Raw genomic sequence first — 23,012 nt, 5'->3', positions numbered from 1 at the left:
CAAATACTCTTGCTGAGAAGAGTAGTACGAAAGGAAGACACCATAAAGTGTACGAATTCTTGATTAAAAGCCGAGCCAAATCTCAGCTCTATATTACAGCTATATCTTAAGGAAGTCATAAGAATGTTTGATCGAAGAATACGTTTCTATATGTCGAACTTATTTTGTTGTTCAAGATGTGTTTCAAAGACTCTACGGAGGTTGTTTCTATTCATATAGTTCTTGTCGGAACTATTGAATCATTATTAAGTTTGTCTACGAAAACGAAAGTTAATTTTTTAAATGAACCCTGTCAACATTTTTACTTGGTTTCTCACTTGTTTTTCGTTTCTATATCATATAGAAATAATCGGTCGAAGAATATGTTTCTATTGTCGTTTCTTGGTTCCACTTCGACATATGTTATAATTCAAAAGGGTATCTCCTCTTCGTCGAATCCATTTACATATTTCACCACTTGGTGTTTCTATCTTCGCTTTTTTTTTTCGTTTCTTGGTTCCACTTCGACATTTGGTGGTCGCATGAGATACATGAGCTACCGTTTCCTCGACGTCTGCTGCTCGACAATATTTCTGCACTTTATCTGTCTGTAAATAACGATTAACTATGCTGCTGCCAGCTCCCAGCTAGAGCTCCCAGCTCCATTCGACGTTGTCGCCCATTGCCACCGTCCTTTGGTTTCACTTAGACATAGTTTTGGCGGCTGACTCCTGCCTCATGCTGCCTGTGGCACGCCCGCTGGGTGTGTGCTTTATTGTTATTGGCATATCACTGGCTCGACGAGCAGGAGTAGTAGGAGTGGAGGAGTGGAGGAGGAGGCAAGTGGCAATGACAAGTCAGCCGCCCAAAAAGTGTGAATGTTGCAAAATGTTGTGGCACTGAGAAGCACAGAGAGGGGCGTGTTATGTGTGGCAAAGAGCTTTGCTGGCCATGTGGCATGCAATAAATGCTACGATTCAATGAATATCCATCTTATGATTCGCCATGCTTTTATCAACATCATCATCAGCATCATCATTATCATCATCTGTTTCTAATTTGGGCAAGTTGCTGTCAAAAGGGGGAAGGGGCACAATCCACAGCGGAGGGGTTGGTTAAAGCACTTTGTGCAAGTACTCGCATTACTTCTAGTCAAGCTGTAATTGATTCGCATCCAATTACAGCTCGTATATATACATATTTACGCCATATATATATATATATATATGCATATATCATACATCAAATGCAACATTATCAATTGATTGGCTGCACAGACCGCACAGCATTGGCCACAAACTCAATTTTATCCCAAACAAATGATGATTTATTGATTATTAATAATGTGCAATGGGCCACAGCAAATTGTTGTTGGTCGCAATTTGTATGAATTTGAAATAGTTTGCAGTCCCTTAGCTTATCTTGGGAAATATTGATTTAAATGGAATATTCTAGACAACATAAATGTCTGACCGAGTCCTTTGGAACTCTTGGAGGTTTAGAATTAAATCCCAGTTTCTTAATATCGATATGAATATGAATCGATATCGATTAAAATCTAATTTCAAAAATGGTTTTCATCTCGAAGATTTTAAGAACTGGATATACCTAACTTCCCATGTAAGCTCTCTTTTAGTTTATACAAATTACAAATAGTTCACTCTTCAGACTTCTCTTCCCATTTGCCCGCAAATTAAAACAAAATAAATTAAAGTCTGAAGCTTTGGTATGTACACACAGTTTAGAGTCGTAAGCTTTGAAAATTTCATAAAGATCGGACCTTAAGGGCCGAAGTTATTCAAGGGCCTTAGGGTATCTTTTAGCTGAGCATGCCCGACTAGAGTACTCTTAATTTTTTTAATAATATAAAGTCTTATTCTTCTGATTGGGCACATGGAAAGTGATTCAACTATTGATCTCATTGATCTCTGCCTCATCCTGATATATTATCATTTATTGTGTTTTATTTATATATTAATAGTCGACAAAAGCGAGTGTCTTCCTTATTATTTAAGAAGTCAAGTTATGAAAATTAAATGCTAAAAGCCCAATTAGAATACACAAGTTTCTAAAAGCATCAACGACACGAGGGAAGGCTGTTATTTTTTAGAAAGAACTAATTAATAAAGTAAAGAAATCTATACTAGACACAAAGAGTGTGAAGAAAGTAGGATAAAGAGATGGTGATGCGAAAACAGCCACCAGGTGAGGGAAATTTATAGCCTGTCCGGCAAGCTATGCACTTGTCGGTGAGCGCTTGAAGGTATCCTGAAAGGAGGCAGCCCCTCAACCCGATGTCAGTCCTCGCATATTGATTTGAGAGACAAGCATAAATTTGTAAATCCCATTTCTAGCTTCAGCTTCTTTTTAAGTTCGCCCAAGAAAATGATTTAAGTAATTGCATTGCTTGGCAAACTGTCAGCTTTTTGCTTTTTGCTACTTCGATGAGCTCAAACCTCAACCCGCAGCTGGGTATCAATTGTTGTTGTCCAAACCCAAAGCGCATTGGAAGGAGATCACAATTGTGACTGCAGAAGCTTGGCTAAATACTTCGCTTTGGACTCGACTCGTTGCCAAGGACAACTTGAAAGTTGTGCAGCTCCATTCCACAAGCTCGGCGACGGACTCTTAACCCAACTCAAAATGCTGACAGCTGTTGTTGTTGTTCCTGTTGGTCTGGGTTGTGGCTATTTTGTTACAAACAGCTGAGCCTGAGAATCTCGGGGAGCTCTTCCCAAGCGGCTTATGTGACATTTAATCCCTTCGCACAATGGGCATGGAAATCGCGCTCAAATATTTAGCCATGGAATTGGAAATGTAAGAAATGTGTAAACAAAATATCCGGCGAGTGTCAGAAAAACTGACTCGGATTTGTTTTTCCCTGTGCTTTTCTCTGTGTGCTTTTCATCAGCGATAAATCAACAGCGGAAAATGCAAACGGCGCATTTTCCCCTTTTAGCCGGTTCCCAAATATTGGCCATTTGCTAATGAAGTCGACTGAAGGCAGCAAAAACAATCCAAGCCAAAATTTGCTCGCCAATTTATTTGATGTGGACCATCCACTCCCCCCCCCCTCCCCTCACACCCCCCTTCAACTGCATTTGCCTGTTTCATGCGCCAACACGCGCTCTGCTCTTGGCCACGCCCTCAGCTGGCAACACAATAGCCAAGCTTAGGCCATCAGCACGTGCTCAATTTTTAATTCCGATGCAGAGCAGACCCCGACCAAGGCTCCCACCCAGCCGTCCGAACCCATTGAAAATCTGCGCCTTAATAAGCTGAGTTGCATGCAGCTAGTGGCAGGAGGAGGAGCAGGAGGAGGAATGCCTGTCTGAGAACTGAGAGGCAGCCAGAATTGAAAAGAATATCAAACTGTCACTGTCAAGGCGACGACCGACCGACCGACCGACAGACCGAGCAACCCAACGACCGACTGGTCGACCGACGAACTTGGTCGCTGGGCGCAGCACTTGGTTACCCTCTGGGAGGCAGAGACTTCAGCTCGAGTGGCACTTGGTCGCTTACAAGAGCTTTGAGGCGGGCGGCAGAAGTCGCAACATGAGCACTTTTTTATATTAACAACAACGTGCCGCAGCATCATGATCAACAGCTTCATCAACAACATCATCATCATCTTCAACATCAACATCAACATCATCATTATCGTTTGGAACTTGGAATTGCTAATAATTTTTGTGACAAACGTTTTGATGGCTCACTCACTCGGAAATGAAGGCGCCGCGCCAGCGGCTACAACCAGTTCCAGTCGCAATCCCAGTTCGAGATTCCCTGCTCCAGTAGTAACTCCTGCTCCCGCTCCTCCTGCTCCACCAAGACGCCCCATGGTGTGCGCCTCATGATTGAATGCTGCGGCGCTTTCCTTGTGCGAGAATTAAGCATTCTTTTTGTCTGCAGGCACATTTTAACAGGCAATTAGTTAAAGACTAAATGTATCGTATAATTCAATTTTAACTTAATTGCTGCATTGGCCATATTATAAACAAGTGGGAGAGATTCTCAAAATGGTGGCAAAACCCTATTTTATATAACTAATTGATAACAATGGCGCAAAATCGAAAGAAAATCGTTTCACTTCTGAACCCTAAACCTCAACCTCATGTGGCCCGACGCTGAGACCTTGGGCTTACCTGCTATTTACAGTTGATTCTTTTTTTGTAAATACTTTTAATATCTCGAAACAGTTAACATTTTCGAGATATGCTACAAACTGAACCCCTGCAGAACTTTTAGGGTAGGTCGGCTAAGCTTTAAGTCTGCACGCCTTTCGCAACACTGTTGCACATGCATTAATGCCCCTTTAAGATTTGCCAAATCAACCCCATGTTCGCATTATATGCATGTTAATTTCTATACCCTTTATTTGACCCTCAAGACCCTGGCTGTTTTTTTAACTGATGATTCATACGTCCACTCAAACCAGACGAAATATGAATGCGCAAACTACCACCGCACTATATAAAAAGATATATATGTATATATAAACATATATATATAAAGCCCATGTAGTATATGCTCATACGGAAGTTTTGTGTGCCCAGCCCTATGAAACGAAAAAAGCCCTTGACAAAAAAGTGCAATGCAATTAATTTTTCGCGAATTAAGGGCGAGCGCAAAACGTACCCCATAATATTCTGCAGCTCCTGCTAAAGTGACGTTTAGTGTTTGCCAAGAACTTTGAGGACGCGCTCGTCTCTATAGATCACCCCTAGGAGCTGTCAACCCTGCCTGGCACATCTGCGTTAGGTTTGCTTTTTTGTTTACCAAATGCACGGGGTTCAGGGGCTGTTGCCAACTGTCCAACTCGTACTCGAACTCAAACTCTCAACACTCCAGTTCCAGTTCCAGCTGTAGTTCCGTTTCCCACACCAGTTGCTCGACGTTTGATGTTGCTGCCCGTCGCGGTTCATTAAATTAAAAACAGCCAATTCGTTGCCAAAGCAATACATCAAAAACCGTTCCAATTGTCGGGTAGGGGGAGTGTGACAACATGACAGACTGACTGAGCCGGTCTCAGCTGATGCTGATCTGCCTTTCAGTGTGTGCATGTGTGTGAGTGTGTGGAAGGGGGGCGACTCAACCAGCTAGCGACAGCTGCCTGAAGCGAGCCGCTCTCTGCCTGCGGCGAATTCGCCGGCTGTTGTCGCTCTCGCTGACTGCGGCGAGGGTTGTTTTCTGGCCATTTACCCGTTTTTCAGTGTTCCGCCGGCTGTCTGCCCTCCAGTTTGTATCGGTCGCGCCGTCTGCTACGCTTTTTATTTCGTTTTTTCCATAGAAATTATAACTTTACCTCTAATTTAAGTTACGCTCGTTTTGGGGGTCTCTATTCTTCCGTTTCTTTTTTTTTTACGTTTTGACTGTGCGCCGCAAACATTATGACGCTTGGGGACAGCGCCCGAGGCTGAAGTTGTTTGTGTAACCGCCCCCAGCTACGTTTTCGCCGTCGCCTTTGTGTCGCTTGTATACTTTACATGGCACACACGCACACACACACACACACACACACACACACATAGATAACAGATATGTGCATTTGTTCATTTGCTGCTACCGGTTGCTTGCGGTTTGCCTTTTGACCGTTTGTGTTGTTGTTTTTTACGGGTTTTTGTGAGCTCCGAAAAGCAAAGAACTTTCCACAAATTACGGCAGATAAACAACAATAAGGCAATTGATATATTGACATATTGAGCCATGGTAAGATTTTCGTACAAATTGCACAAGTTTTTCCTGTGTCAGCAAACCTTTGTGCTTGCAGCGTGGACCTCTTATCCTTATCCTCAAGATAAACATTACTTTAAATATAAAATCTTAAGCAAAGCTTGTTATTGGGGCCTGGGTAATAAAAACAATATTTCCATTTCTGATTGCCCTGTCAAACCATTTCCCACTTTGTAAGCACGGAATATTTACCAGACGCCGCTGAATCGGCACGTTAATTAATAAGCTGGTTCTAAATTTTTTTATGTTAAATTTATATCATATTTGATTGAAATTTATATTTTATATTCTTAGAATATTAAAGTATTTAAAAAGGGGCTGATTTAATGAGCTTATTTAAATACATTTTCTACTGTTTTTAAGCTTTCTAAAACCCAATTATAAGCCCAAATGCAAACCCTGTTGTAGCTTTTTACAGTTCTAAGCGTACTTTAAATTTAAATTGTCTATATAATCTATTGTATTCCCCTTACAACTTTTGGAAAACCTCTTATAAATTCATATTCTATAAGATATTATTTATAAGCTGGTTCACAATTGAATCGACAGCTGATGGTTCCCCCCTTTGCAAGCACGGAATATTTACCACCCGCTGTTGAATCTGCATGTTAATTAATAATAAGCTGGTTCTAAATTCTCTGAGACATCCACCCACTCACACAGCACACAAATCTATCAGCGAAGAAATATTTGCCAAACGCTGTGCCCCTTACCCTTTTAATAAACTGGGTCCCCCTCCCCCGCTGTGAGTGGGGTGGCTTGTCCAGGGATTACAGCCTGCTCACGGCGGGTGCAAATGTTCCCGTAAGCCACCCCTCGGACGCATTTTTTATGTGCCCCTGCCTTCCCCCAAGCATCGGCTGTGATTGTTGTTTTGGTTTGGCATTGAGCCTGGCCACGAGTGCAACATGTTGCCGGGATTTGTTTTGTTAATTTCTGCAACCCTAAATCATCTGCGCTTTTTATACCCTGGCTAAGGCGGGCATAATGTTTGGCTGCTATCGTATGTATGGAACTTGGGAGTTTGTTCAGGTAACTGCAGCTTGACGCTGTGCACAGATCATCTGCCAGTCGGTCACTTCCAACTGGAAGACTTTTACCTTTCGTTTTTTTTTTTTTTGGGTTCGTGTGTTGTTCGGCTAATTGAAACTTATGGAAATTTTGTTGGGCCCAGGCTCTTAATTAATAAGCAAAAGTCCGGTTCGATTTTATGAGCTTATCAATGGACGGACTGCCACCCTGCCCCCCTCCCCCTCTTAGCCGCATTCCCCCTGCCTTCTTCTGACTTCGCTTTTTATGGGCAAAAACTTGCAATGAATATTTATGCGCCTTGCTTTGGGGCTGTGTGGGGGCTTTTGTTGTTGTTGTTGTTTGTTGTGGGTGCAGGCAGTAGCCAACAGCTGTTGACAGCCGCACCAGTTGCCCAAAATAGCATTTCTTATGAAAAAGGGGGGCGCAACACACCCTTCCCCTCCCGCCCCTCATAAACTGGCAGCAGCTCTTCGTGTGCTGTTTGGGCTCTAATTTTATTAACACGTTCATCATTCTATGCCACTGCCACTGCCACTGGCTGTGGCACAAGTGGCGCCTGCGATGGGGCAACCACCCCCTGCCCTCTGCACTCCTCCCCCACTTATACAATTACCCCCCCCCCCCCCCCCTCTCGCAGCACTTGTCTGGCGCGCAGAGGACGGCAATCAGTCTGCCACAGCAGGCCCGGCTACTCATTTGGCGCCTGATTTCTGGCACAACGTCACGACGTCGTCGAGAAATATGATGAGAATGGCGAGTGGGAGGAGAAGGAGGAGTTGGGGAGGAGGCCTGTGGATAAGGACGGCAGTCGGGCTCCGTCTGCCGCCTGCTCCACAATCCATTTTTGGCGGCGGCATTTTAATATTGTATTATGTTTGCCTGATGCCTGGGCGAATTAATAAAAATTATTGCATATATTTGTAATTCTGAGCGAGCTTCAGCTTTATTGCTAAGCGGGAGGAGGGTGGCAAATGGGAGCAGCTTCCAGCTTCCGATGCCCGTCTGTTGTGTGGCGCGTGCTGCTGCCTTTTTATTGTCTCCCCCCAGGAAAACATAGGGTATACAATGGCTTTTCCTATGTGCAAACATTTTCTATTGAAAGAGGCAACATTTTTGATTAGCATACAAAGTGGTGGCAGAGGGAGAGAGAGAAGGAGTGAGGCTAAAGAAGTTGAGATGGATTAGGGAGAAGAGTTATCCACAGTGAAGTTAGGGTATACAATGTGTGCATATAAAGGCAACTGCATTCTAGTTCTTTAATCACCTTCCTCTCCTCAACTTTGCCTCAAAATCGATACTCTGCGATTGTTCAAGTGAGAAGATAGAGAGAAAGACAGCCAGAGAGGAGAGAGAAAGAGAGCGAGAGAGGGAGAAGAGCTATTCCCAGTGTAGTAAGGGTATATAGTATATAAAGCCAAAGGACTTGAGTACTTTAATTCCCTTCCTCTTATCAATCTATGCTTAAAAACTCGACTTCAAACTGCAAACAGAGAAAGGGAAAAACAGCGAGAGAGGAAGACCTTCCATCTTCCCACTTTCCCCTTATTAACATTGCAAAACCTCAACCTCAAAATCGATGCTCTCCGATTGTTGGCCTTTTGAGCCGCAATTGTCTGGCTGTTTATAAAGTCGTAATTATATAACTGAGTTTATATATTGTCACATACATACATCTTATGGCTAAGCTCGCCCGTCAACATTTTAGAAGATTTTATTTACACTAGAAGCTGTTGTCATTCATTATATTTGCACTAAACCAAAACGATTTATTGCAAGCGCTTGTCCCAGCCACTTGCAGCCAAGTATCTGTAGCTGTATCTATAGATATATATGTATATGTATCTGTATCTGTATCTTTAGCTGTAGCTGTATCTGTGAGCTGTCGTCACGTCACGTCGTGATGTTACTTTTTATCGATTACATTTCACGCCAAAAGAGCAGCTGAGTTGGGCGCGGGAGGAGTTGGCAGCCGGTTGTTGACTCTGCTGATTTATTGTTGCATGCAACAGAGTACACAACCGCTCCCCTCCGCTCCCCTTCTCGGCGCAGCTCAGCTGCTGTTCCGCATTCTCGCATTGCCATATAGAGCTTTTCTCTAGTCTGGCCTGGTCGGTTACGCGATGCTGCGTCTGCTTGGGTCTGTGTGTCTCTCTGTCAGTGCCCTCGGCACACCTCTTGCGCCTCTAATCAATTTCAGTTAAACTCCCACACACACCCCCTCCCTTCCCTAGCCCTACCCATGACCCACCACCAAGCACTTTATAGTTTATATACCCTTGTAAAGGGTATCATGAAATGTTTAGCCAGTAGAAGTCGACCCAAATTTTCTTGTTTTCATCTTGAATATCATTCCCAAACACGGCAATTAGCAGCTACTATATTCTCCTTCTCGTGTCGGATAGGGTATTTAATCATCGGCTTGCCATATCTAGACATTTTCTCTGGCTTTTTGTCACTTTCCATCAGCTGTCGGCGACGGCGTTGATTGCCGCTGTGATATCTGGCAATTAAATTGTCGTTCTTAATCATCGGCCAAGTGCACTAATTTATTGTGCTTAATTCCTTTCGCATTTCATTTAATATATAAATTACATCCCCAACCCCTACCCTACTATTTTTAAATGCACTTTTTTCAGAGCCAATGCGGGTCACCAACATTCGAGAAGGAGCTGCGCGAGCAAATTGAGAAGTAAGTGATAAATTTTCCTATATATTTTACACATAAGTGTGTGTTTGTTTTTTGTGTGTGAAAATTTCAGCTTAAATAGCATGTTTTCCTTTATATATTCATTTGTTTACCAATCTACACTAGACAACAAAACCAACCATAAATTATTTCTTCTACTCTTTTGCCGACCTCCATGCTTATTTGTGTATTCCAATTAAATATTAGACTATCCTATATGGTCATGTTTGATAAAATAGTTTTAAACTATGCGGCACAGTTCGTTTTTTCCCATGCCTTGTCCTCTATGGTCACTTTGTAGGGCATCAAAGATTTGATAGCCTAGTGAAGGGCTTGTTGAATGGAATGCTGTACAAATATTTGTTTATGCAAGCTCTTAAGTGGCCTGTAATTGTTTCGTCTGTTTGTGGAATTCGAAGCATTCCAGTTGCTTATCTAGCGGCTTATCAGAGGCTTACCTCTTGAATAAACTTCAACAGAATTGGCGCAAAGCAACGGATACTTGATATGGTCACACTGGCCTACAAAATACGCGTATTTACGTTGTTCGGATAAAAAAGAAAGACGAACGAGTAGCTTAGCACGCAGGAAGTTTGGAGTTCGCAGCCCCGGGAAGAGGATAAATAAATAAGAGGGGAGAATACAAAAACTATGCTTGATTCGAGCCCGAAGTCTTGATTGTCGCGTGCCCAACCAAAGGTGGAGCTGCTATTTGAACTCGGCAAGGCTTACGCCTGGCCTCTGGCCAAGTTACTCCGATGTTAATGGAGTTAGCGTATTTCATAGGTTCAAACTAAGATATATATTGCTCAGAAACTTACCGAAGTATTTTCTTCTACGGCCTTTTAAATCACAACAGCAACGAGCTTAAGATTAAAACAATGGCGACCGAACAAGCCAAACAAACTGCCCGTACATTCAAAAGGCAAAAATACATCCTTAAAAAAATACTCAATACCAAACAATCGATAACTTAACTCGTCCCGCAACACTGATCATACGCGTACCGAAATCTACTAAAGAGCAGGGCTGTTATTTATGAAAATACAAAAAGCCACACATAAGGGAATTATGCAAATAATATGTTGGCCACGGACTTAAATATTTACGAGCGTTGCCAAAAGCCTTATGTTTTATGCATTCCATTTGGAAAACTACACGAGGAGCAAGTAAATTGTATTAACCCCTCTTCCCCCCTCCCCTACACTCTGCACAGCTTGATAATGTATGTGCTTGTTTTTGTGGATTTTCCGCCACATAATTATGCAATTTTAGAAGAGTTTTCGCGCTGGCTGCAGAAACAAAGAGAAAACCAAGGAAAAGAAAAATATTTCATACAAATTCGTGACTAAGAACGCCTCCTCCGAACTGAGCGCCATTACGCACCGAGAACTGGGAACTGGAAACTGAGCACCCGGGCCGGGGCCAGGTCTTCGCGTTAGCCAAGTTAACGGGCACTGAATGCAATTTTCCAAATTACTGAGCAGCGGCCCTGACAGCCGGTACCGGGGCCAAAGCGAATGGCTTGGAAAGCCAGCTGCCGGAGAGATTAAAGCTAAGGCTAAGGCGAAGGAGAAGGCGAAGGAACCGGCAGCAGCAGCCAGGCAGGAAGCATTTATTTACAGTCGACAGGGCTCGGGCCTGCGAGAGCAGCCCATCAATCAGTCGGCAGCAGAAACAGGCGAGAACGCTGGCTCAAATTCCGGCCTAAAACCCAATTACGCCAATTCAAATTCGCGCTTACTTTTGACCAATAAGTGTTTTCTTTAAGTTAATCTTTATCTGCCACACACAAACTCACACACACACAGTACGCACAACTAGTTTTTCATTTATACAACATTTATTTTTTGTCTCTTTTCTACACACTGCTTGCTCCGCTTCTCTCTGTCTCTTTCACTCCAACTCGAACTCGTCCGCGCTTTCAGCATGAATCGCATTATGAAATCCAAAGAACGCAAACAACTGCAAACATGCCGGGATCACAAGGCTCTCCAGGTATGTACCATTTATTTATATAAATAAATATATATTATATTTATTCCAGCTTGTGGGGGGGCTTGGGTTGGATTTGCCATTGCTAATGTTGCGCTTTGCGTGCTGTAGTAGAAGCTGCGAGGGGAGTTCTTGAAGTAATCAGCCTTAGAAGCTAGCAAATTGGTTTGTTTTTTCATGGCTCCAAATTAACTTTTGTCAAGTTCAAGCTTTGTATATGATATTGAAATAAGTTTCTAGAGTATCCTCCTTGGAGGTCCTCTAGAAGATACAAATATTTCAGCTTCAATCTCTTTGCTTTCACCTCACAAGCTAAGCATATCCCACATTATTCGTATGAACCAAAGATCAAGACTCTACCATTAAAAAGAGTTTACTTCTTTCAGTTTTTGGAGCTATATAAGTAATAGATGCCTCATCTTAATATATATAAGAGAAGATAGTCTGCTAACCAACCTAAGTCTATCTAGTTCTTAAAGTTATCGAGCTATGCTCCAAAAACCAAGGCTCTAGCTGAGTTTCAGACAGTCTGGAAGACAGTCGGAGCAAGTTTTCACAAGTTCGAGCTGCTTGAGCCACCCTCGCAGTGCACAGCATGTGGAAAATACAATTTGCACTGTGGCAAAGAGTTTTCAGTTTTTCCGCTTACTGTTTGAAGTCGTGGTTGGGGTCTGGAAGTCTGGACTGGGGAGGCGCTATCGAAGACGCAGACAAAGGCGAATACGAAGACGAAGTCTCAACGAACTCATAAATAAACGCATAAATTCATTTTTAAGAACAATGTTTCCCCTCGCTCCCATTCGGCGCATACAAATTGTCGCTTATCTGGGCCGGCTGGACGAGATGGGGCTGAGGCTAAAATTGCGGCTGAAACCGAAACAGAAAAAGCAACAGCAACTTAGACTGAGGCTGAGACTACGTGTTGAAATTGTTTTGGCTGGCGCATGGTTTTTTATATACCCTGTAGCCAATGCAAATGGGGTCGAAATGGCATAAGGAAGTCTTTAATAGGCAGAAGCTGGTGTCTTCAACTTTGTTATGTGATTAACTATGTTCGCCAATAACAGAAAATATAAAAGATATATGGGTTCTCACATAAGAGGAATCTCATTTCTTACAATTTCTATTTTGAAAGAATATCTTGATTCTGGAAAATCATATCTTCTGCTTTTTAAGAGTTAGAGCTCGGATTTTCGTTATATTTAAATACTTAAATGTTATCTGTAAGTCCTGAAAATGTCATAGCTTTCGGGGAATAAACATTGAAGTTATTTAAGATTAACTTTTTTCTATGGTTAAGAGAGAAAAGCATTTGGGAATGGGTACATCTATTCTCCTTCTGTCTTTGAGCTTGAATTTTTGGAATAATAATATATTTAAATGTCATCTTTAGCAATCGAACATTGAAGTTATTTAAGATAACGTTTTCCCTATGGTAAAAGTTCGCTTTTAGCTGGGTATCTCCTCGTCGAGCACTCTCCTCTAGAAAACTTCTTATTCTATTTTCTTCACTTGTGCGTCTCTTACTTATTTTTTATTTTTGTGGAAATTGATTGAGCGTTTGCATTAGAGACGCTTCACTGCGCTCCACTGCGGCATCTTTTCAGGCAAAGGCTGGCCCCCGACTCACTTCCAGCTCCCCAACTCCAGGCGGCGCACAGTGGGTGGCTGTTAAGATTTGATACCAAATTGTTTTAACTGAGCTTTAAGCCAAGTTAAACTCATTTTTTTGTTAAAGCGACTCTAATGAAGCCCAAGGTTTTCCACACACATTTCAAACTTACGTTAACTCTCGATAGCTGCATTGACCTTCGCGCCAGTTAACAAGACTTTTGTTAAACGGAGATCGGGCCGTGGGGAGGGGCAATTTGGATGCATGTAACTATTCATTTAGCACTTCAATTTGTGGCCAGGCCAAGCCAAGTGTTTGATAAATTGAGGCAATGGGCGACCCGCGTCAATGCAAGTGTCGGGCGCAACTGGCACGATTTTGGCCCTGCAATTTGACAGCTTAACTGAACAAACAAAGGCTGCAAGCCGGTTCGAATCCGCTGTTTAATTTTATTAGCAGACGAACCTTGAAGTGAATTGGTAGTCCAAACAAATGGAGTAAGCATAAGCCAAGCCGAACCATTATTAAAGAAAGCCACGGTTCGAGTTTTGTTTCTCTTTGTTGAGACGTTGGCTCGACCCCTGCATCGAACCAGCGACTACTATTTCTTGTAGCTTAAAAGCACGCTCAAATCTAATAAATCTCTTTCATTTTGTTTCCTTCTTCTGCCTTCGCCCAGACACGATTTGCGCGCCAGGAGAGTCTACTCCACACGATGCAGCAGGAGAATCGCGCGCTGCTTACAAGGATTAGGCAATACGAGCACTGCCTGGACGATGTAATGCGCAAGGTTGTCGATGCGATTGTCGCCGAGGATAACCTGCGCGAGGAGGTGAGCATGTTGAAGAGTCGCGTGCGCGATCTGGAGGCACAGAATGCGGCGCTGTCGGCGAGTCCGGTGAAGGGACGCGACGAGGGCTACTGCACGATGAGCAGCGGCCAGCCGCAGCCGTCGAATGGTCATCTGGAGGATTTGCCGGAGGAGCCGGAGCAGTGGCTGCTGCCAGCGGAGCCCTGCTCCACGGAAATGGAGGACTGGAGCATGTCGCAGGAGGAGCTGGCTGTGATAACCTTCGACGATGAGCGCGAACAACTGCAGCTGCAGCGCCGCAAGCGGGAGCACGACTGGCTCTGGCCCTCGAGCGACTTCATCAATTCGACAACCGTCGAGACCGACGACTCCGTGGCCGATGGCATTGCCCAGCTGCTGCAGCAGAAGGTACTTGCAGCACTGCCTCCAGCGGGTTTCCTTTTACAAAGATTTCCAATTTCTTGCAGCTCGTCTACTCGGAGGATGAGGAGGTGGCCTGCACGGACTTTACCAACGATTTTTACAAACTGGTCAACATACGCTCCAATTCGTCGCGCAGCCTCTTCTCCTATCTGGAGGGCGAGACCGACGATGAGGATGAGGACGAGGAGGACGAGCAGGACTCGAGCATGTCGGAGAGTCAGAACAAGGCGCGCGTCAGTCCCACGCCCAGCGAGGCGGGTCGCGCACAGCTGACCAGTTGCTCCTCCAGCGAGACCGATGACCACTCACTAGCCCAACAGCCGCCGCATGCGGAGGAGGAGGAGGAACACGACTATGCCGTCATCGAGGAGGGCCGAGTCGTCGATGTGCCGGCACCAGCTCTGAACGAACAGCAATGCATAACACAGATCATCAAGAGCGAACTGCGCAGACCGAATCCCGTGCTGGTCAAGTCGAAGTCGGTGCTGGAGGAGCAGGAGCCCAGCTGCATACTGCGCCACAATCAGCGGCGCGAACTCGAGTCGAGCGTGGTGCGCAGCGACAGCATCAGCTGCGCTCTGATGGCCAAAATGGCCAAAGAGGCGCCACCCGCGCCGGCGGTGGTATCCAAGCTGAAGGAGCGACTGTTACAGCGGCATGCGCCGCCGGCGCCGGCCAACTCCTGGCGGCGCAGCAATGGCTGGAAGCGTGTCACCTCGCCGGTTGCCGTTGCACCAAAGAAGGTAGGTGACTTCTTCATTTTGATAGAGATTTTTTTTTTATATATACATTTGCCTTGCAGGAAACAAAGTCAACGGAGTTGCCAAAGAGCTGCCAGCAGAAGGCGCCGCCCACACGAATTCCAACGTGCATACACACTTCCTCCACATCCACGAGCTCATCCTCCAGCTCCTCGTCGCCATCGTCACCGTCGCCACAACAGACAACGACGACGACGACGCCGCAGAAACCGCCAGCGCAGCAGCAACAGCAGCCGCAGCGAAAATCCAAAATTCCGCCACCCGTTCCCGTGCGTCGTTCCTATGCCAGCTAAAAAAAGGAGATGCCACGCCCCCACACAAACAAAATCTCATACGAGCGACAAAACATGAGCAGAAAATGCTCCGCAGTAGATTTAAACATTTAAAAAGACTAAATTGTGATATATATTCAAACTAAAACGGGAGAGAGTTAGAGAGAGAAAGGGAAGCAGGAGCAAACATTAATTGTGCATTCACGAATCAGTGTTGCCAATATAGCTATATTCCAGCTAAATGTAGCTATTTCTGGCACATCATATATTATATTATATACATATGTATGCATAGGTTTTTTGGATAATATTTATATATTATGATTGTTCCAATGCATTCTCACTCGCTCGACGTGCTCTATACGCTTTTGTAGAGCAGCGCTCGCAGCGTGCCCGAGACGTATGTGTTCCCAAATTGCATTTCCAAACGATAAAAAACTTCAGAAAATTTATATATATATATATATATATATATAAAAAAAACTATATAATCTGTATACAATATTTGCATTATTTCTATGGAATAGCCAAAACTTTGCAAAGTGTAAAGAAAACTAAAACTAAAGCCCAAAAAAACTACTTAAACTATTAGCTATCGTACAGAAAAGAATACTTATATATATATATATATTAAAAAAATGTAGTCTTCCGCACAAAATCAAGTGTATTTAGAGCATGTACTAATTATATAGATTTGTAGAGTGTGTTTATCAGTTGGTAGACTTTTGTATGAAATGGGTGAAATGCAGCAACAAAATATAAAGCTACAATAGATATACAGATATATATATATATATATGGTTTCGAAGCGAACGTAAAACAAGGCGATAACAATAAACTGTAAATAGAGATATATATATATGTATATGTAATACAGCTCTTCTTCTACTCTCTAGTTAGTCTCTTTAAGTAGCAACCGATGTGAATTACTGGCTCGGTTTTTGCAATCACATCCTAAGTACGAGTTATATATATATACAGTATATACGAACTATAGCGAACGCACTACGCTCGACAAATGAGAAATTATAAATTTAAGCTCGTATAAAACATTATAAATGTATTTTCTTAGCGTAGCAAGTACAAAAGTAAACAATAAACAAAAAGAGTTACGACAAAATAAATTATTAAACCAACTAGCAATGTGTTTGCAATAAACAAATTGTATAAAAAATAACTAATAACTATTGCCATCATATTTTACAAGTATAAACATAATCTATGCGGTAAAACTAATTACAAAAACATGTTTAAAAATGAAAACTTTTACAGATAGATATTCATTATTAGCCTAGGCACTTGACCAAAATAAGTTCTAAACGTTTTTGTAGCTGGAAAGCGCTTAAACGCAGCTCGGGCTGGCTCAGCCAACAGCTTTTGTACAGCTCGCTATAAGCACTTTCCAGGCACGTGGTCGGAATCGTTGATGGATCATCAAAATACTCTGTTAATCTCGGCTGCTTGCGCTGTTTATGCCGCTTGTGCACACGTCCATGTGTGGCATCAAAGTTCAGATTACGACGCACCTTTTTGTATAAGTCTCTTGAGAGCACCACATCCAGCTGTGGATTAATTTCCCTGATGTAACTCAGATCCGCAGCGTTACTCGTCCAGCTCTTGGCACAGTAGCACCCGTTCAAAGGCACGCCTAGCTGTAGGGCCTCCAGCTGCGCATAGTTATCGGGACGCAGTTCGTGTTTAACCACCTGATATGCAATGGATTCGTTGCAGTTGAGCGTATAAAAGGGCAAGCGGCGAGCCTGCAACTGCCACATGCTAATGCCCAAGGAGTAAATGTCCGAGGCGCTGCTCAACGGCGCCGCACACAAAGCCTCTGGCGACATGTACCGCAGCGTGCCCTTTGCGCAGCTCGGCTCAGCACACGACTCGCCCATCCGAATGGAGCAGCCAAAGTCGCACAGCTTGCAAATGTAGCTGCGCTTATACTGGCCCAGTTTGCCATGCCCCTGCGACTTTGTGCCTAGGGCAACGAGCACATTTGATGGCTTCACATCCAAATGCAGCAATTGCCGACGATGACAGTAACGCAAAGCGGCCAGAACATCGAGCGTTATGCTGAAACATTACACAATATTATACATGTAAGTATTAACATATACATAAGAGCCGTGCAACGAGTCAAGAACATGGTCGAACCGACCTGAGCATGTCGAACTTTGTATTCATTTAACTAGTTTGTTCTCCGACGCAAGGCTCTTATATATATATATATCCAACTGCAACTCTTACAGCACTCTGTGCACAAGCGGAAGCGTAAGCGTATCTGTGACACGCTGCAGGCACAGCCCAATGGGTCGCTCCATGATGAGCAAACCGAACTCTGGCGTGGATTCCAGCTTTATCAGTCGCACAATATTCTTGTGCTTCCAGTTCAGGACATGCGCCTCATTGTGCAATGTGGAAATGGCGCCGGTTTTTACTATTTTCAAGGCTACGGCGTGCTCTATTAATACATCAAATGATTAAATGACGTGCAAACGGCAGACATTTCCTCGGCATACCACGATATATGGCTTTGAAGACTGTGCCATAGGCGCCACGCCCCAAAATCTGACACCTGTTGGGCCTAATCGCCGGTGGGCCATCCTTGAGCAGCTCAGTGCGCATTGGTGTGGTCAACACCAGCGCATTTTCTTTGTTAGCAGCCTTTAAAAAAGACCTGAAATCGGGTTTTAATTAATTTTAAATGCATTTTATTTGTGTTCTTACATTTTCAAGATGCCGTTATACGTCAGCTGATAAAAGTGTGACAGCGTTGCGATCGTACTGAAATAAATACTAATAAAAATACCGCAAGGTTTTAAAACTATAGCAGGCTTAGTTTCGTTATATTTAGAGACTAATTAATGATAGTACACACTCTTTTACTTAAAGTAACCGTTCACAATAGTTTTTTCTTTTCTTTTTTTTTTTTTTTTTGTTTTTTAAGGATGCTTCGAATTCTTTTGCTCGTTTAGCACACTGGCAGCATAAGCCTCATACTACAAGTAAAAATGGTAAATACAATAAATATATATAACACTTGATGGAGGCTTCATTTTGGGCTTAATACTATAAAAATAAATAAGCTTTATGTTTCGTCATCTGCTTGAATTGCCGAGCTAAAGTTTCTAAGCGCGCTCCCCGTGTAATCTCTCCGTCTCGCTGCGCAAGACCTGCAATTGAAAAAGTATTCAAATAATTATATAATTAAGAATGCTGTCAGAATGATGTTGCATTGTGTGTGAAACCCACTCGAAAGGCATCTTGTATTTTGTCAGTTATGAGTTTTCGTGCCACAGGCTCCGGCACACGTGTATCCTTAAGGCCCTGCACAAATGCGCTCAGATCCAGGGGCTCACCAATGTTTATGGTGACCTTTTTGCCCCAGTGCAACTTGTACGGCTCCACGTTGGGCAGAACGCTGTCCATGCCCTCGTGCCACATGGGTACAATTATTGGTATGCGTGGCGATTCATAGATTATCCGACCCACGCCCCATTTCAGACGCAAATCCTCCTTCTCCATGTTCACCTTGCCCTCGGGAAACACGTGCACCCAGTGACCCAAGGCGCACTTCTCGATGCACAGATTGATTGCCTCCTGATAAACGCCATGGCCCCGCACAACCGGTATGCATTTGCCTGCAAATACACACACATTTATGTATCAAATATATTTAATTATTGTCTTCAAAATTAATGGTTATTAATATTTCAGGTAAACGCCTTCACTTACCGTACATAAAGAACATGGCGTGCATCTTCTTGGTGAAGCATATATCGTGGGCTGCCATGGACCACCTGATGCGAAACGTATTGCACACATAACGGATGGGCAGAGTGCCCCAGATGCCGGGATCATCGAAGCAGGAATAATGATTGGAGACGGTCACTAAGGGTATGCCCTTGGGTCGTTTGGCAACAGCTTTCATTAGACGCTCCTTGTTATGGACTTTCGTTTTATTCATTAGTACTGAGGAAGTCAACAAACGTAGCGATTAGCTCTTTATCCAATTGTCGGAGAGTGTCATTTTTGACTATGCTAAACTAGGAAATGCCTTGCATGACCACATATTCTGGCAATTTTTGCTCAATAAGAAAACCGGAAGAACAGTAGCATGACCATGATGGTCCACACAAGGCAGATTCGCGCCAAAAATAAACATATGGTATATATATGATAAAGTGAAACAAAGATGAGAGCATTGAGTACTCGTATATCGAAAGATATAAGAAAGACACAAGATAGAAAGGATTACCACCGAGTATTAGGCTGTAGTAAAGATCTCGGAGCATGGTAAGGCTATGTATCTTGTATAAGCAATGGGTTTTATTGTCTAATGCCTGGTTTAATTCACAGCAGGTCGCCTCAAGGCTTGAGGCTTGTCACGTTTGTGTGTGAGAGTTTTGCTTACCTAGGACAAACTTGCTGATGAGGCCAACGAGAGTAATCACAAATTGGCTGGTTATAAACCATAGCTTGGAGGGATTGCGCAGCCGGGGAAATATCCAATCGATGGGATAGGGTATTTCGACGCCTGATGACATGTTCGACGATGTGGAGTCCTTGCTTTGTGAGCTGCTTTCCTGTTGCTTCAACTCCTTTTCCGTGGACTGCCTGATGCTATGCGATGATAGATTTACGTGCAGACTTTCCGTCTGCTGTGACTGATCTCTCTGCTGCGGCATCTGCGGCTGCGGCGGCGGCGGCTGCAGTCCTGGCGAAGATCTATCATCGGGCAGTGGGCGAGCCTCGGGGGCCTGGACGTATAGCTGTGTATTGATGAGAACGGGGTTTAACATGGCGCCCAAGCAAATTGTAATTGCCACCCACGCGGCGCCCTTAATCTATTCGTACATATGGAAGGTCAAAGACTACTTTTCTTTCTGCTACATTCGGACTCGAAAATGTTTTAATTTGTTGCTCGTTGACAACAATTTGAGCAGCTGGTTTTCTTCCAGCTAAAGGGTGTATGAGTTTTGTGCAAAACAAGAGATTTCCCCAAAAGCCGAGTCGATCTACCCAAGTCCGTCAGTCCCCACGTATAGCCCGTCGGTCTCTAGAACTTGTGAAAGAAGATCCTCGTATTGCTTAACATGTTAGTTTTTTTGAAAAAACCTCCTTCGTTTCCTTCCAAACTAAATTCGTTTCCCTGCCCTAATACAATAAGATCTTCCAGAAAGAAAACCTGTTGAATGGGGAGAGAGCAAAGTTTTTTAGTGTCCACCTGTTTGCTTACGTTTTCCGACAGGGACTTCCGTTGAACGAACGCGAGACGATTTAAAAAAAAAATTTTACATTTCATAAAACATACAACGAATACGTACAAATTTAGGCATCGATAATATATGTTTGTGTTTTTTCATTTTTCATCTTTGACATATCTTTTAACTCTTACAACCAAGAGACTGTTCGCTCACGCGAGCCCTCACTGTCCACAGACACTTTATAGTTCAATCAGAAGAGATTTCTTTTTGATTTAATTGACTCGCTATCAATCAATTAAAAATATTCGTACATTCGCAGTTGTTCAATTAGATGCGGCTGATGCTGGCTGTTGTCGTATATTATAGGAATTTCGGGCGGAAGAGATAGAACTACGCGTTGGCAACTTGGAAGTGTAACTGACGCTTGGTCAAGTACGTTTAGGTGCGTGCAAGGGCATCTAAGAGACAAAGAGAGAGAGAGATGCTACTGAGCGAGATTGAGAGTAGCACGAGCCAATCTGCAAGCACTTATCAGTTGCAGTGAAGGCACGTTTTTAGAGATTTGCGTTGTGTCGTAGTGGCCAAGCATGCACCGAGAGATAGCATGATCTGTTGCAATTGGATTTCAAATGGCGCGCTTATGCAGTGCAGCCCTGGTCTATGGTGAATTTCGCTGCGGTGAAGAAAAAACAAGCTGACACGTGCCTGGCTAAATGCCATATACATAAATACATACATATGTGGAAAATCAATGATGGGCCCAGAGTACTTTAAATCACACATAAACATATTTTTATCAATAAGGATTAGGCTTAGCCTTGACTATTACCCGCGCGCCCAACTTGTACACATGCTGGCCATATATGTTCCGTGGCAGGTGTTGTCGATGCCAATGCCAAAGGCTGCGCGTGGCAGTCAAGTTCACTTGATCAGGCCTTATCCGCCTTAAATTTGCACAAATAGCCATCAACATGGTAAACACTTAATTTTGTTGATATGTGTGTGTGTGTGTGTCTGTGCTTAACTGTATAAATATATATATATACTATGTGTGTGTTGTGGACTGTACCCGCGGTTTACATAAGAGTAATTTATCTTAGCGAACCACACTTGCAAATTTTGGACTTGCGCCGCAACAGCCGACGTCCAGGTTAGCTTTCAGCTGGCCAATGTAAGCGCATTCGGGCCCGTGCAGTGCAATTTTGTGCCTAACGCGCACTTTCGCTGTAGCGCGCATGTCTGGGTTAAGTTCTGTTGCCAAGAAAGCAATACAGTGTAATCTGGGCCAAAAAGGAAAATGAAATAAATTGAAAATTTTCTTTGTAAACAAGACCGAAACAGCTGTGCGTTTTTGCCATTCACAGGTTCCAGTTACATAACACAGTGCTGCCAGATGTTTTAAATTAAACCAAAAAAAAAAAAGCGAGTCATAATATATATTGACTTAAATTTGGAAGTTTATATTTTTATATTAAAGTGAATTAAAAATACGTTAATTTCAAATAACAGCAAAAAGCATGTCACGCAGCGCACGCCCTCTCACCTCAGCCCGCGTGCTGCACAAGATCAAGGAGCTGACCACGCCGGCAACCGATGGCAACTTTGTAACCAATCGCAATCCCCGTAATCTAGAGAGATTGCGCATTGCCTACAAGCCTACGGGCTATCATTTGGAGAAGCCAGGACGTTCTTACTGGCACACACTTGAAATCAACACCAGCGGACGCTATGTAAGTGCCGACGTCAAGCATTTCGAGAACGGCACCATCCTTAGCGCCAGCACCTCCGAGTGGGCAATCAAGCAGCAATTGTACAAAACGAAGGATACCTCGGCATTTGTCAATCTGGGACGGGTGCTCGCCCAGCGATGCCTGCAAGCTGGCATTACCGAAATGACCTGCAATGTGAATGCCGTGGCCGGCAGCAAATTGGAGAAGCTGCTCCAGGCAGTGCAGGAGAACGGCGTCAGTTTTCAGGAGCCGACCAGACTACCAAATACCCATCCCTGGGATGCGTACAGGCACGAGAAGCCTTGGGAGGTTTCTGAACAAACTGCAACTGTAGCCACAAAAACAAGCGAGGTTAAATAAAAACAACAAAATAGCTTTGGGTTTCGTATCGTTTAGAATAAAACGTTGATTTTTGTATGCTAATTAACAATGAAGCAACATCATTGTTTTATTTAAAACTAGCTGCAGTCATTGGAACCGCTGGTCTATTCATATTTGCCCTTGATGTCCTTCCAGAGTTTCTGTAATAGCAAAATACGTTCTTGAGTGCACAATTCGGTCTTACATAAGCAACAAAACTTACGCCTTTGTTGATGGACTCGAAGATGAGGTTCGAGCTGACGTCGATGGCTCGCTCAAAGAAGAAGGCTGATGCGAATATGGCCACAGCGTATGTGGACGTACGCTTGAAGAGGGTATTGTAGATAACCTTCATTTTAACAAGAGTTTCAGCAAAATTCGTAGCTTTCTAGCAAAATTTGCAGT

The 23,012-nt window shown here is 43.6% G+C and overlaps 5 protein-coding genes across 14 annotated transcripts in view; 2 read left to right on the top strand and 3 right to left on the bottom strand.

Annotated features, from left to right (window-relative positions):
* Nucleotides 1–16,443, top strand: part of LOC6636413 (myosin-9) — a 52,320-nt gene extending 35,877 nt beyond the window's left edge. For 3 of the 7 annotated variants that reach the window (XM_002059833.4, XM_015168401.3, XM_015168403.3), the window contains 5 exons: nucleotides 9,384–9,436; nucleotides 11,362–11,431; nucleotides 13,720–14,259; nucleotides 14,319–15,017; nucleotides 15,077–16,443. In XM_002059833.4, the coding sequence (XP_002059869.2) occupies nucleotides 9,384–9,436; nucleotides 11,362–11,431; nucleotides 13,720–14,259; nucleotides 14,319–15,017; nucleotides 15,077–15,328 (1,614 nt within the window). In that variant the 3' untranslated portion in view covers nucleotides 15,329–16,443. Of the gene's footprint in view, nucleotides 1–5,213; nucleotides 5,692–9,383; nucleotides 9,437–11,361; nucleotides 11,432–13,719; nucleotides 14,260–14,318; nucleotides 15,018–15,076 lie in introns of those variants that run through there. The other 4 variants (XM_015168400.3, XM_015168399.3, XM_015168402.3 and 1 more) reach the window with 3 other exon arrangements.
* Nucleotides 16,341–18,171, bottom strand: Mos (Mos oncogene). Its single transcript, XM_002059832.4, has 4 exons — nucleotides 18,038–18,171; nucleotides 17,830–17,987; nucleotides 17,558–17,771; nucleotides 16,341–17,383 (listed from the first exon to the last, which is right to left on the bottom strand). Coding segments are annotated over exons 1-4 (1,164 nt in total). The 5' UTR covers nucleotides 18,040–18,171; the 3' UTR covers nucleotides 16,341–16,593.
* Nucleotides 18,172–18,340: 169 nt separating this feature from the next.
* On the bottom strand, nucleotides 18,341–21,826 carry Taz (tafazzin, phospholipid-lysophospholipid transacylase). 4 transcript variants are annotated; one of them, XM_032436326.2, is made up of 5 exons: nucleotides 21,347–21,826; nucleotides 19,725–20,082; nucleotides 19,046–19,282; nucleotides 18,563–18,951; nucleotides 18,341–18,483 (listed from the first exon to the last, which is right to left on the bottom strand). In XM_032436326.2, exons 1-5 carry the CDS (start codon nucleotides 21,488–21,490, stop codon nucleotides 18,439–18,441), a joined length of 1,173 nt encoding a protein of 390 aa, XP_032292217.1. In that variant the 5' UTR covers nucleotides 21,491–21,826; the 3' UTR covers nucleotides 18,341–18,438. The 4 variants fall into 4 exon arrangements, with proteins under 4 accessions (XP_032292217.1, XP_032292220.1, XP_032292218.1 ...); XM_032436329.2 differs by lacking the exon at nucleotides 21,347–21,826 and adding an exon at nucleotides 20,829–20,918; XM_032436327.2 differs by lacking the exon at nucleotides 21,347–21,826 and adding an exon at nucleotides 20,550–20,883.
* Nucleotides 21,827–21,919: 93 nt separating this feature from the next.
* mRpL18 (mitochondrial ribosomal protein L18) lies at nucleotides 21,920–22,990 on the top strand. The gene has a single exon (XM_002059830.4). It carries the CDS (start codon nucleotides 22,035–22,037, stop codon nucleotides 22,605–22,607), a length of 573 nt encoding a protein of 190 aa, XP_002059866.1. The 5' UTR covers nucleotides 21,920–22,034; the 3' UTR covers nucleotides 22,608–22,990.
* ox (ubiquinol-cytochrome C reductase complex subunit oxen) lies at nucleotides 22,623–22,967 on the bottom strand. Its single transcript, XM_032436337.2, has 2 exons — nucleotides 22,831–22,967; nucleotides 22,623–22,768 (listed from the first exon to the last, which is right to left on the bottom strand). Exons 1-2 carry the CDS (start codon nucleotides 22,960–22,962, stop codon nucleotides 22,733–22,735), a joined length of 168 nt encoding a protein of 55 aa, XP_032292228.1. The 5' UTR covers nucleotides 22,963–22,967; the 3' UTR covers nucleotides 22,623–22,732.
* Nucleotides 22,991–23,012: the final 22 nt, after the last annotated feature.

Source organism: Drosophila virilis, chromosome 5 (genome assembly GCF_030788295.1).
Source record: "Drosophila virilis strain 15010-1051.87 chromosome 5, Dvir_AGI_RSII-ME, whole genome shotgun sequence".
NCBI classification, from domain to species: Eukaryota; Metazoa; Arthropoda; class Insecta; order Diptera; family Drosophilidae; genus Drosophila; species Drosophila virilis.
Note: the sequence above shows the minus strand (reverse complement) of the source record. Positions and strands in the feature narration are given on the sequence as shown.

Excerpts from the sequence above, each read along its gene's own strand:
- Mos (XM_002059832.4), bottom strand. Across the intron at positions 17,772-17,829 it reads CTTCAAAGCCATATATCGTG|AGCACGCCGTAGCCTTGAAA; the intron begins GTATGCCGAGGA and ends ATGTATTAATAG. Across the intron at positions 17,384-17,557 it reads CCGCTTGTGCACAGAGTGCT|CATAACGCTCGATGTTCTGG; the intron begins GTAAGAGTTGCA and ends GTAATGTTTCAG.
- Taz (XM_032436326.2), bottom strand. The coding sequence starts at position 21,490 with ATGTTGATGGCTATTTGTGCAAATTTAAGGCGGATAAGGCCTGATCAA. Across the intron at positions 18,952-19,045 it reads CGCCATGTTCTTTATGTACG|GCAAATGCATACCGGTTGTG; the intron begins GTAAGTGAAGGC and ends GTGTATTTGCAG. Across the intron at positions 18,484-18,562 it reads AAATACAAGATGCCTTTCGA|GTCTTGCGCAGCGAGACGGA; the intron begins GTGGGTTTCACA and ends TTTCAATTGCAG.
- mRpL18 (XM_002059830.4), top strand. The coding sequence starts at position 22,035 with ATGTCACGCAGCGCACGCCCTCTCACCTCAGCCCGCGTGCTGCACAAG.
- ox (XM_032436337.2), bottom strand. The coding sequence starts at position 22,962 with ATGAAGGTTATCTACAATACCCTCTTCAAGCGTACGTCCACATACGCT. Across the intron at positions 22,769-22,830 it reads TCGAGTCCATCAACAAAGGC|AAACTCTGGAAGGACATCAA; the intron begins GTAAGTTTTGTT and ends TTGCTATTACAG.